This window comes from Mchenga conophoros, linkage group LG17, assembly GCF_057382185.1.
Source record: "Mchenga conophoros isolate Kocher_MC1m ecotype Shallow Benthic linkage group LG17, M_conophoros_male_GT1.1, whole genome shotgun sequence".
Lineage (NCBI taxonomy): Eukaryota > Metazoa > Chordata > Actinopteri > Cichliformes > Cichlidae > Mchenga > Mchenga conophoros.
In genome coordinates this window covers 8375414-8393305 of record NC_140542.1, presented here as the reverse complement: position 1 = coordinate 8393305, position 17892 = coordinate 8375414, and the positions used below count along the sequence as shown (strand labels likewise).

General features: G+C 41.7%; 1 protein-coding gene across 1 annotated transcript; it reads left to right on the top strand.

Annotated features, from left to right (window-relative positions):
- The first annotated feature begins 6142 nt into the window (after positions 1–6142).
- LOC146555036 (fetuin-B) lies at positions 6143–12820 on the top strand. The gene is made up of 7 exons (XM_085252407.1): positions 6143–6439; positions 7234–7344; positions 8784–8871; positions 9646–9812; positions 10304–10411; positions 11208–11294; positions 12129–12820. Exons 1-7 carry the CDS (start codon positions 6221–6223, stop codon positions 12570–12572), a joined length of 1224 nt encoding a protein of 407 aa, XP_085108533.1. The 5' UTR covers positions 6143–6220; the 3' UTR covers positions 12573–12820.
- The last annotated feature ends 5072 nt before the right edge of the window (positions 12821–17892 follow it).

Here is a 17892-nt window from a genome sequence, read left to right as displayed (position 1 = left end):
AAGTGCTGGCTGCTGCCATATTGCATATTTATAGATATACAGTATGTACAGCGTTTCTTCTTCACTCACTACTTTTCTCTCTGTATGTTTTTTATACACCACTCTGCATTAATCATTAGTTATTATTATTAAACTCTGGTTCTCATCCACAGTGTGTGTTTTTGTCCTGCCTCCCTCCATTCACCCTCAACGGGCCACCGCAGATGGCCCCGCCCCTCCCTGAGTCTGCTTCTGCTGGAGGTTTCTTCCTGTTAAAAGGGAGTTTTTCCTCCCCACTGTTGCCAAGTGCTTGCTTGTAGGGGGTCACCTGATTGTTGGGGTTTTTGAGACAACTGCTGTTGTGATTTGGCGCTACATAAATAAATCTGAATTAAACTGAATTGATTTTGGATTTATCCTGGGTCACTAATATTACACTATAATGGGGTTTTGATTTGCTGTTTACCTATTTGTCAACCGAAAACCAAATGAGTGGACAAATCCTAGATCCTTATGATGTGCCGTTAAGTGCTATTAATAAGTCTAATGTAAGTATATCAATAAGCATAATAAGAAATGTTACTTTACTTCTTTGGTTTTGTTCTGAAAAGGCATATACAGGAAGCACATATAATGGTTCAATCAATACGATGAATAAAATCCTGCACATACAGAATACAGGAGCATCAGTTAATGTTTACACCAGAACAGGAGGCGAGCTGCTGTCTCAATGACTCGTTGGTGCCAGAGTGGCTGCTCTGAGTACTTCTGGGAATTTCACCAGAACATTCTCTGCAATCCACACAGGTCAGTGGAAAAAAAAACAAATGCTCCTGTGGGAGTGTGCATTGTAGAGAGAGAGGTCAGATGAGTACTATTACTGTGAGCATCTTATAAACCAAAACCCTTCTCAACTCGAGGCAGACGGGCTACATCAGCAGAAGACCACGGCAGCCGAGAACATACATCTGAGGCTACAGATGTGCCGGCTCAGAGCAGACATCACCAGTTTGAATCCATCCACCGACCGGCCTTGCGTGTGCGTGTGTCAGTAGTCCAGGCTATGAGTTTGGTGGTGTAATGGTGTTGGGTGAATACATGGTCTTAGTGGCACAGCCTATCAGAGTGGCCTCTGCATGACCATGATTAAGCCGTCTCCTAATGGGCGCTTCCAGCATGCTGACACACCAAGTCTCAAATCAAAAGTCGTCTCAAATTGATTTCATGACACGACATTGACTTCCCTGGGCTTCGGAGGCCTCCCCATTCACCAGATCTTAATCCAGTAGAACACCTTTGGGATGTTGCAGATGAGTGCAGAACAGGAGATTTGCAGCATGAATGTGCCGCTCGTGAATCTGCGGAAATAGTGTGAAATCATGTCAGCATGCACCAAACTCAGAGGAATACTTCCTTCAGTTGGTGGAACCATGTCAAAAATAGCTGCTGCTGCTTTTGAGCACTAATAGCGGTGATATTTATGCATTACATGCAGCTCTAAATGAAATGATCAGCATGCGTTTAAATGCGTTGAAAGTATCTATCTATCTATCTATCTATCTATCTATCTATCTATCTATCTATCTATCTATCTATCTATCTATCTATTGTGGGCAAAACAGAATCACAGTTACACCCAAGTCACACAGATGGAGGGCAAGATTAAAGGAAAGTCCAAACTCTAAGTTTTTTTTAAGTGAGTGATCACATGTAATAATGAAAGAAAACATTCCCATCTCGATAGGAGTGGTCTCTTCCCAGATAATAGGGCTTCCATCCATAAGGCACAAGGGATCAGTAAATGGTTAGACGCAATAACATGAGGTAAATGCGCACAGGCCCTATGGAAGATTTCAAACCAGTGCATCAGACAGCATTTTCCACCACTATCATCAGAACACCAGAAACATTTGTAATATCATGTGGGATATTCCGCCTGTCCAGTAGATTTCCAGAGACTTGGAATCAGTGCTAAACCAGACTGGACCTGTGCAGGCAGCAATTGGTGGCCCAGCACTTCACATGGACACTAAATGCTTTTTTACCTGTTCGTATCTTGGAGTTTGTTTTGTAAAATGAGACTATTAACGATAATAATGTTGAATTAAAAACCTTATTCTACTTTAAGCAAAAAACAAGCATGTGCCACTAAGTGCAGGCAGGAAGACTTCCCACATAACAAGCCGTGTTCTGGTGCAGGTGTCCATTCATTTACCGGCTGCTGCTGCAAAAGCAGAGGCTGAATACACGGTGGGGAAATTAAGAGTCTAAAGCTGACTACTTTATCCAAGGGAAATGACTGGGATTTGTGACCACTGCCGCGGAGAATGCCAATCAACTGTGAAAGCTTTTGCTAACACGAGCTCGTGGCTTGACCAATTACAGTGAAATTTAATGGGTTTAGCGTCAGTGTCCGTGTTTTGGCCACAACAGCGGAGGAAACAGGTCCTCCAGGGGCGAAAAAAGTTTGAAACCAATTAAATGAGGAAATTATCCTTCTTCCTCCTCTTTCCTCTCTCCCTGATGTAATGTCTCCTTGCAGACTTTGACCAGTAAGATTGAAAAAAAGAGTTCCCAGAAGCTTCTCAAGTCAGAAAAAAGCAGAAATAGAAACGGCAAAAACACAGTGGGAGATAAAATGCAAAAGAGAAGACAAAAGCGAGGCTAGTGTGAGAATTAAACCAGGCGAGATGGAGATGGAAGAGCGTGATTTTTTCTAAAGATAAAGGCTGGCTGTTGTCCTGTCCACTTGTTCTATTTATTCACACCAATCTGTGGGAGATAGTCTAAGTAATGATAAAAGACAAAATGTAAATACTCTGAAAGACAAACACACATCCCAGGTACGATGTGATTAGAAAGTGAAATGGCACTGGCCTCCCCCCCTCCCTCCTCCTCCTAAATGCACCATGCAGTACAGAAACCAATTCTTTTCCTCTTTTACTGGCAAGGGATGTGACACAGAGTGATGGGGGGGGGGGGGGTTCCCCCAGAAATTTGTTCTTGGCAAGGTGGAAAGGTCTGTGAAACAGCATTTAGAGCATGGAAGACTGCAATTCTCCACTGAAAACAATACTAATGAACTTCTCTGAAGCAGCATTTAAACCATGTCAGAGTAAAACTTTGCTCTGCGAGAAACTTCAGTGAAACCTTTCAGAGCGTATTTTAGACCAGCGTCACGCTGCAAATTTCTCTTCTCTTCTCTTCTCTTCTCTTCTCTTCTCTTCTCTTCTCTTCTCTTCTCTTCCCGCAGGCTCATGACTGTACAAAGTGAACAGCAGGAGCCCCGGTGGCAGCAGCCCCCTCGTATCAGGGCCTGGGCATCACTACAGTGTGGCATCTATCCGCAGCTAGCAGAAGGGGAGATTACTCAGTGCTCACATCAAAGGAGGTTTGTCTAACTTGGGTCTGGCGTTGTGCTGGTAGAGCAAGTCCTTGGAGCAGCCGTGCCGTTCTTATCTCTCCCCCACAGACTCTTTCTGTTTTTCTGCAGCAACACAACTGGCTCCCGGTAACACTGACGCATGAATGCATGGCTCTGCGTGGTCAAAATGTGCACACAGACAAACACCGGTTCACATTCTCTCGTATGAAAGCACACATACACAAAGGGCGCACACAGCATGGAAGCAGCTCTCTCTCTCTCTCTCTCTCTCTCTCTCTTTTCCCTGATATTAGTAGAATTTGTTCTGCTGAGCGAGCCTCTCTCTCTCCCTCCCTCCCTCCTCCTGCTCCTTGTCGAGAGCTGAACCTGGTTCAGTGAATATTTGAAATGGATTAAATGATTATCCCTGGACAGATGCTTGCAAAAAAGAACCCTCTGTGGTGGAATATTATGTTAAATATTTTAACCACTCCAGGTGTACTTTCAACCCGAAAGCACCAGCAAAGTGAAAATCGCTGAAACGTATAAACAAACTGGCTTATGGCGTTTTACACACTAAACTCAGATGATCTTAATTTCTGGATGAAAGGCAACTAGAAAAATCAACAGTTTGAAAAATGGACTTGAGAGGGTTCTCATACCACCAGCATGTAGCTTAACACAAAGAGCATTGCCATGTCATACCAGCAGGTCCTTCATTAAGAGATTCACCTATATAGCTTTTATGTAAGGCATAGACTGCATATAAATGATGGATACAGCGACCACGACATCACCCACCAGTTTGTAATCTCCTGTTTTGAGACCTCGTGGCATCCACGGACTGTGCAGGTGTCAGTCAAAGTGGCCGTACCACAGCATTACTTAACTGTAAGTGAAGGTGGATGAGTTTAAATACTTGGAGTCAACCACCCAAAGCAGGAGAGTGCACAGGAGAAGTGAAGAAGAGAGTGGAGGCAGGGTGTCAGGGGTATTTTGTGACAGAAGGATTGCAGGGAGAGGGAAGTGAAAGGGAAGGTTTATAACCTGCTATGATGGATAGGTTGGAGAGGGTGGCACTAACTGAAAAGACAGGAGGCCAGACTGGAGATGGCAAGGTGGAAGATGATAAGATTTTTGTTGGGAGCGACCAGAAGGGACAGGATTAGAAATGAGAACATCAGAGGGACAGCTCAGGTTGAGCTCAGGTCATGTGCAGAGGGGGATAGTGGATATAATGGACAAAGGATGAAGAATATGGAGGAAAAGAGGAAGACCACAGAGGGGTTTCACATATGCAGTGAAGGAGGGCATGCAGAGGGTTGGTGTGACAGAAAAGGATTCAACGAGCAGAGTGAGATGGAAGACAGGAGATCCATTGTGGCAACTGCTAAAGGGAAGAAGCAATGTGTCAGTTGTAAAAGTTGAGGAAATTATCTACAGAGAACCAAAGGATTTATTTATTTATTTTGGCAAAAGGCTGTAAACACGTGTATTCCAGATGAAAGGTTGGGCATTTTGACCTATTCTGAGTGATTCGGGTTCGGAGCCAGCCTCGAGTAGCCATTTGAGGGCCTGCTTTTGCCCTTTCTGTCTTGACATCATTTTTAACCCCTGAGGTCACCACCTGGTCAAATCCACAGCTAGACTGTTTTTCCTTGTTGCTGCCTTTTATGCTAAGCTAACAGCATCTTAGCTTTACTTAGATTTACAGCCTTGCCAGAGGGCAAATGTGAGTATTTCCCAGTTGTATAAAACTAATGCTTTGGAATTCTTTATTCATCAGTGTATGCAAAAAAAAAAACCTTTGCTTTGTAAAATCTATGATTAATTAAATGCAAGCATATGTGCGTGTGAGAGAGAACCAAGAGAGAACGAGATAGGCCACGCACGTGTGCTCTCCTGTATGCCAGTCTGTACCGAGCTGCAGTTACAGACATTAGTCATCGATGTTCTCATGAACAATGGAAGCAGCCGTACTTCTCCCAAAAAATGTGAAACCCCCCCACCACCACCACCCTTCTACACACAAACGCACACTCTCTACGAGGGCCTTACCTTCTGTTTATTACTTAAAAAGGAACATTATGTACTCCCATTTATTTAAAAAAGAAAATCAGATTTCTTTTGTAAACATGACACTAGTTTATAAAATCTAAAACAATTAGACTATGGTTACTTATTTACCACAACAAAGTAAGTTGAGTAGGATTAAGGGCAGCTGGGTTCCTCAGGAAAAAAGAATGAAGATAGGAAAACACAAATATCAGAGTTATGAGGCTCTAAGACAACATCAACATCAAATGCTAAAGTAATTAACTTGATATCAGTGAATCATTAACCCAGTTCTGCCTGGTGGACCAATAGATTTCTCAACCCGCATCTTACCAGATCCACAGTGACCCCTACTGGTGAGATAATAATATTACAGTCCAACTCAGCGACCCAGTCTTGAAGGCATTGCACGCTCTCTTTGGTGTTCATTGTCATTTAATGAGGTATCTATTGCACTAATTTAGTTTGCATGACATACACCTCTTGCACAGTATGGAAACAACTCCTGCAGAAACAATAAAATAACCCCCAGACTTAATATTGGAGCCACAGGAATAAGTATATTGAATGGCCGTTTTGACATAGGTTCTATTTGCCTTTGACGACTGCGTGTTCCAGGGGTTAAATAAATACCAGGAACATCCATTCACAAGTCAGCTCTCTGCCGTCAAATAAACTTTGTCCTTGGCGTCATTTCAGCTGTCCTGTTCGTCCTGTTTTGATTCCAAAAGTCAATGCCTCGACTGAAGGCAAACACAAGGGAACAAACTTCACTATAAAACTGCCCAGTCTTCTGGCTCCTGTCTAAAACCACCTGCCGTCATGGACAAATTACTACATCTAATATCACTATCCATTCACATCTTGTGTGTGTGTGGAGAGGGTGTCGTACTAATGCCAGTTGAACTTGCTCCCATCCCCTGTAACGACAAAGCGGTGGAGAAGCTGTCTCGCTTGGCCGTCACTTACATCAATGAGGATCGCAGCGAAGGATACAAGTTTGCCCTGAACCGCATCGCAAATGTTCATCTGCACGCTCAGGTTAGTACAAAGACCAGAGGAGGCTGTAAAACACGTTTGTTCATCCTAGACCAGGGTGGGAAGTGTTTATATGTAACAGCCATGACCAGATTCATGTCAGGGGAAGCCCATTTGATAAGATTTAAAACAACAGAAATCAGAAATTACCCTTTTCCAGGACTCGCTGTGGCTTCTAGATTCTCCAGTTGAGGACCCGCTGGGTTACATGAAAGCTGTGAAAAACAGCAGCAGTTTCATTAGGGAGCAGCAACGTAAGTACTAAAAACAACAAGAAACACTTTGGTGCGAATGGCCGCCATCAGTGCATGTCGCTTTTAATAAATGTAGCATTAAGATCAAAGTACATAATTTTATATCATAAAACGGGAAGCCATTCCTTTTTCACGCCTCGTGAAAAAAGGCCTCTAGGATTGAAGCGAGTGTTAATAAAGTCCAGGTCATTTCAGTCCAGCACTGCTGGGACAAACCTTGCACAACAGACTTTATGAACTTCATGCTGTCAGCTGCTGAAGGCTATAGTGGCCCGACTGTGGGATAGATCAGGTTTTAAGAGGCTCAGATCAACTTCATGACCTAAAAAGGCTGCTATTACTGTGGCGCAAAGTGTTGACAAATCATTATTGTACAAAGTGTTGTGTGGAATTACACAGAGCACCTCCTAAATGGTCCCTTATTGATATACTTAACAGAACAAATGATGCTACTTGGCAGGAGGACGTCTCATAAATTTGAGCCTCATAGCTTTGTTAATGCCTGCTCTCCTTTATCGCATGTGTTTATACTCTGAATTACAGGGCCCGGCAGGCAACGTGTATTACCTCGACCTGGAAGTCCTGGAGACCAAGTGTCACACAGGCAGCAAGAAACCATGGAAACGTTGTGACGTCAGGCCATTCATGGAAACGGTAGGATGTTCACACGTATACAAACAAGAGCACGTGTCCGCACGAGTAGGAGGCCCCTATATGCCTGAAGGCACTGTTTATAAGATATGTCCCACACTGTAACTGGACAATGTAAGAAAGTCACACTTAAACCATATACATGAAGGTATTTTTGAGTTTTTGACAGTGTCAGGGCGTTCTTTCAGAAGTCACAGTCACTTTACCCATTTCCACTGGCAGATCTATTTTATTACTGTGACTTTTTTCAAAGCATAAATGTATTACTCTTCAGTAACTGGGCATTTGGAGGAAATCTTTCCCACAAAATGGAAAAATCTATTCTGTTAAAATAGATATTTATGGTTTACATATTTTACATATTTTACTTATGAAACTTCCATTACAAAAAAAACTATTGATTTAGTCCTGAAAGCAGCTCCTTTGACAAAAGGAAGGAACCATCAGCAAGACAATCATGGGCCACTTTATTAGGTACATCTGTTCAACTGCTCGTTAATGATTGTTGGTTTATTAATGGATTGTTGATAGCAGACAGGCTGGACTGGGCTCATCAGACTATGAGAGACACAATCATCTCTAGGGCTCAAAGAAACAACAACCAGTGAGTGGTGAAAATGTATTGCTGGCATCAGAGGTCAGAGGAGAACAGCCAGACAGCTTTCAAATGACAGCAAGGAAACAACCAAGATATGCAGAAAAGCATCTCTTACTGCACAACACAAACCTCTAAGCAGACGGGCTACAGCAGCAGAAGACCACACTGGGTGCCCTACTCGTGTCAGATAAGGCAGAAGAGTAGAAAAACTTGAACTTCCCTTAAGAGTCTGGATTTCTGCTATGACATTTGGATGTTAGGGTCAGAATGTGGTGTAAATGACATGAATGTATGCATCCATCCTAATTTTATATCAGCGGAAGTGGTGAAAGTGGTGTAACGCTGTGGGGGATCATTTCTTGGCACATTTTAACAAATAATAGTACCAAATAAATATTTAAACATCACAGTCTACCTGATTATTGTTGCCGAAAGTGTCCACAGTGTAACCATCTTCTAATAGCTGCTACCATCAGGATAAAGCATCATGTCACAAAGGTCATTTGGGATGTGGTGGAACAGCAGATTCGCATCATGAGTGGCTGGTGAATGTCGGTCCTCTAAAACTTACAAACACAACCTTTTTTTTACGGCAATGAGAAATTCAAATGAGTTTATTTCTTTTCCGTATAGGTGAGCGACTTATAAGCCAAAAACAGCCCTTTGAAGAAGTAACACAAGCCAAAACACTCACACTGGTCTCACTGATAGAAGAGTACATTCAAAGTTTTTTTGTCTTGCATCTGTTTGAACACATTGTGCCAAGTCTTTGTAGTGAAGTGGTTGATATTGGGCCAATCACGAATTCTGTCTGTTTTATCTTTTTTTTTTTTTTTTTTTAAAGCAAATCTCTGGCAACTGCAACACCACCATCCTGCACACACCAGAGGGCTACTCCTACTTATACAGCTACGACTGTGCTCTCGTGCCAGGTAACGTTAGCAGGTTCCTAACCACTGACTGCTCACATACACAGAAGGTCGCATGCATACAGTGCTGTGCAACATGAGTCGCAACATAACATCTATTATTAGATACCCACTGTTTATCGATATCTTTAAATAATGTGTAGCATCAGAGATCATGCAGCCGGCATGTGCTGCTTTGGATACCACATCAAGCTGGAGATTTAAGGTAAAGAAAATATTGAATTAAAACAAAGAAATTGTAAATATCCAGTAGGGAAAAATTCTCATAAGAAAGAACAGCAAAGACCTGAGGAGAGAAAAGTATCGACGTTTCACTGTGAGTATCTCAATTTGTTACGTGCAGGTGTAACTAATAACATTAATGATGGCCCAGTCTAATGGAGCTGAGTCCTAATTAATTATCAGTTAGTCACACTAGTGAATTTCCCACTATGACAAATCAAAAGGTCGAGCGTGAAAATTATGATTTCGCCCCGATCTCAATCGATTTCCCTTCTCTCTCACTGCCACAGCGTTTGGTTTGGTGCTACTTTGGAGACATCAGCAAAAGCAGGTTACACCTCACTGTCATGAAAAGAGATGTAGATGTCCGATTTAAGTGCATTTGGACAGCAAAAAGTTGTGTATCCGTTCAAAATGACATGACTTTTTTTCCTTTTCTGCTTTCACTGTAAATTTAGTGCCACTGCTTTATCCAGTCTCTATCATTTGTTTGCTCATGTAATTTAATACAGACGTTTACTTATTCATTCTTATTCAGTTCTCTGGTTTCTGCAGATTCTCCAGAGAAACTCCAGCAGATCTGCCCAACATGCCCCCTCCTGCTCTCCGTAGACAGCCCCGAGGCCATGACTGCTGCTCGGGTCACTCTGGTATCCTATAAAAGGACGTCCACTATGGCTGCAGGGCTCGGGGTGAAAAAAATTACCAGAGCTGCTGTACAGGTATCGCTAGATATACTGTTATTAACTTTGATGGGGGGAAAGAAAGCTGCGGGGCTAATTTTATTGCTTGACAGTGCGTCAAACATTATGTTTATGGGGGGAAATCACACTTAAGGAAATTCTCTGGGTATACATATGCAGAAGGTACAGTGCACCTTTGAGCTTCTGTGTTCCAGATAAGAACCATTATTGCACAAGCATCACCATCACGCAATAGTTATAGACGAGTCTGGCAAGGTTGCAAAGGATCACTGAAGGCACTTTCCTCCATGGCCCAGCTTTTGTTTGGGGAGCAAATGAGAAAAACTGAATAGTTTGCTTGGGGACCAAAGCTAAGTACACTGCTTTTGCATATGATAGTCCAGCTTCAGGATGGAAAAACCAACATGATAGCTGCCGCAATAAAAAACCCTGCCATCTCTATTTGTGCCTGTGCTTGTGTTTGTTTTTGCAGTTTGCTCCTCTCTTCCTATATTATTTTTATATTTCAGTCTGTGCCAGTAAAAGCCACCTTTGTGGAATACACAGTGCAAGAATGCCCCGAGGGAGTGACAGAAAGAGGCACCTGCCAGCGACTGACACTCGACTCGGACACAGAGGTACTCGTATAGAAGTTACTCGAAAAAAATGACACATTCACACACCAATTTAGATACACTCGTACAATGTGCTTTAATTTATTGTTTTTTAGGATTCCTGTATTGTTTAGTCATGCCACTTTTGGAGATTATTTATTTTTAGGTCCTTAGTGTCCCAGCTAAGCAGATTTTGTGGCCTCCTTGTGTATGTAAACAAGAAGGACAAAAGCATTTCCAAGGTCAACAAAAATTGAACATTACAAACTTCACAAAGGTGAAATTCATGGAAGAGCTGTATAAATTCTAGATCTATTTACGTGGCCGCTAAGTGTATATTAATGATGAATTAGCACTCAGACATAGTCAAGCAGCGCTGTCTGAAACAGCACTTAATTACAAATCAATTCATTGATCACCATTGTGTGTGTGACATCTGGATAATTTCATGGATAATTTACTAGCTGACATGACTACTTTGGTTACGTTTAAAATGTGACGTCACTTAATGGTTTAGGCTCATTCAGACATGAATAGTGGTGGTGGGGTGCAGGTGGCTTGCGAAGCGGCTTGCAGATGCACAACAATTATTTGCAGGGTAAAGCAGGCTTTGATATCAGCTTCTAGTAAAAACATCAGCTGAGCTGCAGGGACTGTTGCTGAGCTTAACTTCATTTTCTGCCTGAACTAATGCTAATGAGAAGGAATGTACATTTTATTTTAATTATTTTAACCCACCCTGTGTCATACTCTTACTTTTTAATAGTCTCCCAGTATGTCACAGAAATACATTACCAAATGTCTCACACTCTTCTCTCAGACTGCAGGTTTCTGCACAGGATCTGTACATGGAGACACGAATACTGATCCTGATGTCCAGACGTCCTGTGAGATGTTTAAAGTACAGGTATGGGAGGAAATTACGTAATATTTTTTAATATTGCGTTGCTAAGCCAAAGTGGCAGCTCATTTATGCAAAGATCCTATAAAATCACAACTATAAGAATCAGTATGATGAGGAGGAAAGGAATAGAAGTGACTGCATGTGGACTGCATGTTGAACATGTTTCTTATTCTCCCATGACAAGAAGAAGAACAGATTTCGATTTATAGAAAAGCCAACATTCAGTGTGCACGCAAGATTTGACCTAAAAACCTGTTCTGATTGTTCTCTATCAAAAACTGTGAACGTCCTACATGCAGGAAAATCACAGCGGAGGTGTAACAATGATAGCAGCTGAATTATCCGCAACCCAAAAGTGAACAGAAAATTGAAATGCATTAATAGAAGAATGTCAGTAACTGAGAAAAAAAAGCAAAAACTACTGGAAAAGTGTAGCATTTAGTGTCAGTTCACACTGTGGGACTGTGAGTTGGGAGTGTAACAACCCACTGCTTGACCTTGACTTGATGAATGTTTCATGTTCTCTGTTTTCTTTCAGGGTTTTTTTTTTTTTTTTTTTTACTAAAGTAACCTTTAGAGTGAACATTTAACTCTCTGAATGGAAGCCAGTGGTCATATAATTATTCTGTCATATCTTACAAGTTGGTGGTTTTGTGTGTGTGTGTTTAATCCTATGTGTGAGATTTCAAATTGTATGCTCCTGCGCTGTAATTATGTTGTCTTCTCAGTTCTTTTTAGAGCGTGTGGTTTGTAAAGTAGTTTTACAGTATTGAGTAAAATTCATTCGTGCAGCCAGAAGAGTTCTCATTTGGTGTGGTGTTGTCTGCGTCTCTTCAGAATGTGGATGTCCTCCGGCCGGTGCAGCCACAGGGTCACGACCTCCCAGAAAACCCAGCAATCCCGACGTTCCCACCTGTGATTGGCGGCCCAGGAAACGATCCGCAGCCTGTTCCCTCTGACCCTCCCTTTCCCACTGCCGTTCACCCTGTACCCGTTGACCCCTCTGTGGCTGTTAACCCAGCTGTCCCTCTTAGCTCTTCTTCCAGTGAGTCTGCTGAAGGTCTACTCACTGAGGCTTCTGACTCATCCTCCGAGGAAATCGGAGGCCCTGTGGCTCTGCGTCCCCCTTTTAACTTCCGCTACCAGAGGCGTGACCGTGAAAAACGCCAGGCTTTGAACAACACCTCGCCCTCTCACCACCCTGTCTTCCTGTCTGATTTCCCCAGTGGGCCCTCTCCTTTCCGATCCTGTCCCGGTCCAGCTCGGTACACCACTGTTTAAGTGTTGCTGCTCTGTTCAGGAGTCTATTTTTCCATTTCTGATTTATCCAGCGAGAGCCTACGCTGATAAACTGTTCCACTTTCTGTTGCTGGAAGCATAAAAATAATTTGTGCTAATAAGAGGAAACCTATCTCTTTTCACTGGCCCTGAAATGACCTCTAATACTGCTGCACTGTTAACTGCTTCTAATGCAGCAAAATAGCTTCAGATGTTATTACAAATTTCAATAAAACTTGTTTTGAAACCCTCATCAGAATCTTCAAATTCTTACACTCATAGTCTGACAATGCCTACACTTATTTGGTAGTACATACAATTTTGATTGAAGAGCTGAATTTGTCAATAAAAGTCTTAATGGAACTAATCTTAACCAGTTTAATAAATAATTGAATGTTTTGAGTGAAACAACATGGATCAGAAAGCTGATAACTTTCATGCGCTTTTCTAATTCAGATATCCTTGCAAAATGCAGCCCCTGTGTTACAAGCATGTTTCATTGATTCTTTGATAATTCTCACATTTTTTACAAAATGAAGAACTATAGAAGGAAATGGGTGTTTTAAAAAAGTAATGAGAAAATAACCAGCTGCAGCTGCAAAATCTTTAGCTGCCGTGCTGCAGCTGCATTTATATTCCTACAATTTCTATCAAGCCCATCCCTGCTGAAATTAGGCATCAAAGGGCTAACATAAAGACGCAGACAACCATTCAAGTACACGCCAATTTAGAATGCAATGCACATGTTTCTGGACTGAGTAGGGAAGCCACAAAAACTGGTGAGAACCCACATAGACACATTTAGAACACACAAACTGCACAGAAAGGCTCCAACCGACTACAGGAACCTTTTTGCTGTGTGCTGTGCTAACAGCTGCACAGCTACGTCAACTCACATCCAATTTTCTGTAATACAGGGAGTGCAGAATTATTAGGCAAGTTGTATTTTTGAGGAATAATTTTATTATTGAACAACAACCATGTTCCCAATGAACCCAAAAAACTCATTAATATCAAAGCTGAATGTTTTTGGAAGTAGTTTTTAGTTTGTTGTTAGTTTTAGCTATTTTAGGGGGATATCTGTGTGCAGGTGACTATTACTGTGCATAATTATTAGGCAACTTAACAAAAAACAAATATATACCCATTTCAATTATTTATTTTTACCAGTGAAACCAATATAACATCTCCACATTCACAAATATACATTTCCGACATTCAAAAACAAAACAAAAACAAATCAGCGACCAATATAGCCACCTTTCTTTGCAAGGACACTCAAAAGCCTGCCATCCATGGATTCTGTCAGTGTTTTGATCTGTTCACCATCAACATTGCGTGCAGCAGCAACCACAGCCTCCCAGACACTGTTCAGAGAGGTGTACTGTTTTCCCTCCTTGTAAATCTCACATTTGATGATGGACCACAGGTTCTCAATGGGGTTCAGATCAGGTGAACAAGGAGGCCATGTCATTAGTTTTTCTTCTTTTATACCCTTTCTTGCCAGCCACGCTGTGGAGTACTTGGACGTGTGTGATGGAGCATTGTCCTGCATGAAAATCGTGTTTTTCTTGAAGGATGCAGACTTCTTCCTGTACCACTGCTTGAAGAAGGTGTCTTCCAGAAACTGGCAGTAGGACTGGGAGTTGAGCTTGACTCCATCCTCAACCCGAAAAGGCCCCACAAGCTCATCTTTGATGATACCAGCCCAAACCAGTACTCCACCTCCACCTTGCTGGCGTCTGAGTCGGACTGGAGCTCTCTGCCCTTTACCAATCCAGCCACGGGCCCATCCATCTGGCCCATCAAGACTCACTCTCATTTCATCAGTCCATAAAACCTTAGAAAAATCAGTCTTGAGATATTTCTTGGCCCAGTCTTGACGTTTCAGCTTGTGTGTCTTGTTCAGTGGTGGTCGTCTTTCAGCCTTTCTTACCTTGGCCATGTCTCTGAGTATTGCACACCTTGTGCTTTTGGCCACTCCAGTGATGTTGCAGCTCTGAAATATGGCCAAACTGGTGGCAAGTGGCATCTTGGCAGCTGCACGCTTGACTTTTCTCAGTTCATGGGCAGTTATTTGGCGCCTTGGTTTTTCCACCCGCTTCTTGCGACCCTGTTGACTATTTTGAATGAAACGCTTGATTGGTCGATGATCACGCTTCAGAAGCTTTGCAATTTTGAGACTGCTGCATCCCTCTGCAAGATATCTCACTATCTTTGACTTTTCTGAGCCTGTCAAGTCCTTCTTTTGACCCATTTTGCCAAAGGAAAGGACGTTGCCCAATAATTATGCACACCTGATATAGGGTGTTGATGTCATTAGACCACACCCCTTCTCATTACAGAGATGCACATCACCTAATATGCTTAATTGGTAGTAGGCTTTCGAGCCTATACAGCTTGGAGTAAGACAACATGCATGAAGAGGATGATGTGGACAAAATACTCATTTGCCTAATAATTCTGCACTCCCTGTACATTTCATATATAACGATAATGGACTGATTAATCACACTAGGTCATTTCATTTTACTGTTATCCTTCCCTCAAATGTTTTAAAGGTGACCTTTTATGCTTTCCCTTACTTCCTGTTAGACATTGATACACTATATGGACACCTTCAGGAGTTGCTTGAGCAAAGAAACTTACGTCATGAAGCTCCTGGCCCACAGTTTTTGTGCTGATGTTAATGGAAGTTTGGAACTGAGCAGTTACTGAATCAGCAGAGCACAGATGAGTTTTATGCACTATAGTCCTCAGCACTTGGGAACTCCACTGCGTAACTTTAGGTGGTCTGCCACTATGTGGCTGAGTTGCCTTGAGTATGCAGTGGTACCACATACAGTTTGTTGTGCAATATCTATGAAGGAAGAGATCGCACAAACTTGTAATGATGACATTTTATCACAGTACTATGTACCTCTTTAGAACAGCGGTGTCAGAGCTAAAGGCCCGAGGGCAAAGACTCCAATCTGCCCATTGGACGCCTTCGGAAAATGTGAAGGAGGGCATAAACTTGGACTTTTAACTGTTTTATCATTAGTTTTACAGCATTTCCTATTTCCATCGTTGCCATTTTTACTATTCCAAAGTAATTAAGTAATAGATAAACACTTAAATCAGAGAAAAGTTCATTTTTTTTATTATCTACTGTAGAGATTTCCTCATTCGTTACAACAACATTTATTTGTTGTAGAACACTGACATAGACGTACTATTGAAACTGCACTTCTTTTTTGAGATATCTCCGGGATTACATGTTTGGTTTACACTGACAGAATGGAGTCCAGCCCACTTAATATCAAAGTGGGCTGTTAGGGCCCATGATGTAACAAGAGTTAGACATCCCTGCTTTACAATGACCCATTCTTTCACAAGCATATATAAAGGCAGGGTGCATAGCTGGCTGCTTGATTTTGCACACCTGTAGAAAATGATGCTGAAAACACCTGAATTTGAACATACTTTTGTCCATATAGCATATGTAGATAGCAGTGAATGCTGAAATGAAATATGAAGATTCAATATTAAGTTACAGGTGAGCCCTGTTAGCCGAAAGCTCAGGGTTCAGTCCATTTAGTGCACTTTTTTGAGAGGGGATATCCTTAACACAGTCATTTCAGGTACACAGCTTAGGTTATAAGTGCAGAAGCCCAACCTAATTGTTTCCTTTTTCTGTTTTAAATCTTCTGTTTGTGATAGACAGCCAATCAGAATAAAGTAATATAAGAAGAACGAAGCTGAAAGATGAACAGAAGATGAGCTGAAGGTCAAAGGGCTAACAGAAGGTAAATAATGATTATTTTGATTTAAAAACCATGGAAATCTCCTCTAGTACAGCCCAAGAATAAAATTATGGAGTAGAAAATAACTGTAATATTTTCTTTTCAAAGGATTCCCTCATCCTGTCTTTATCTGGAGAATTTCAACACACAGGACTTTTATGAGTCAAAAAGGAATATTTTAGAACGTTTTATTTTATTTTTTAACTTTCAAGATGACAGTGTTGTAGAACACAGCAAGGTTTGTATTCTCCACACCATATCCCTCAAGATCCAGATGGTTTAAAACAGCTTTACAAACACATCTGGCGAAGCAGGGGGAAAAGTCGGGGTTTGTTATTGTAGGACTCCTCACCACAGGGCTTATACTGTGCCAAAAAGCACTGAAGTGAAAAGGAAAGTGCAAACATATCAGGAAAGCTTTAAAAGCTTGCAGCTAGCTAAAGTGGGCCTTTATCAACACAGCTACATGAGCTATTAAAAAGAGCAGGACAGGACAGCACAGAGGAGAGACGCAGCACAAATGTGAAAAGTCATCTCGTACCTGGCTGGAGTGTCACTCTGGAGAATCCTCAATCAGCAGCATCTCAGTGTTTTTTAAGGCCAGTGTGTCAGAAACTAGCTATTAGGAAAACCACACACACACACACACACACACACACACACACACACACACACACACACACAGAGCAATGTCGAGTCCAGACCAAAGACAAATTCAGAAACATATAAGCCAAGAAATGAAATATGACTAAGACAGAGCAAACCAGGTCAGGTCTCTGCAGTATGTCTTCATTTAAGAGACAGCAGAACATTATTTGAGCTTCATGCTTGACAGAGACGAAGATGAATGAAAAATGAAAAAAGCTAAAATAACCATTCGGAACATCATCCCCCCTGACATTAGCAAAATACCAGCAGGACTCATATGACAGCCATGTAAACAATTTCAGTGACTGACGACGTCAAGTTGTAAACGTCGTACAGAGGTTTAAGTGTCTGTGACTCCCTAAATGCATCAAAACATCACTGCCATTCTTGATAATGCATTCTTCTGAATTGCAGCAAACTGGAAGCACAAGTTACATTTTCTTTATTTTCCATATGGTTCTTAGCTTTCTGTGCTACGACAAATCCCTCAAAGCTACAAAAGAAGGAAGCTTAGGGTGTTAATGACCCTGTGATTCTCCCTGCCTTGTTCAAATTACACGAAAGCTTTCTGGGTACAACAGGACATCCCATGCGGTGACTGTGTGATTCACAAGTCTCAGACAGCTCTTCCTCTTTTTTTTTGTTGAAAAAAATTGCAACAGTTGTGAAAAAAAAATTCGTCAGTAAAGGCAGGGTATATGTGAGTAGTCCTGTGTGATGTAGTCATTTCATTACTTCAGTCTGACAACTATTTCTGGATAAAACAAAAAGAAACCAAAACTGAGCTCTTGGCCAGCTGCTGGGACAATCTAACCAGCAAATAGCTGTTTTAAATCATCAATTAAAAGTATTAATTGGCAGAATTAGTGAGCAAAAGTAGCTAAACTGTT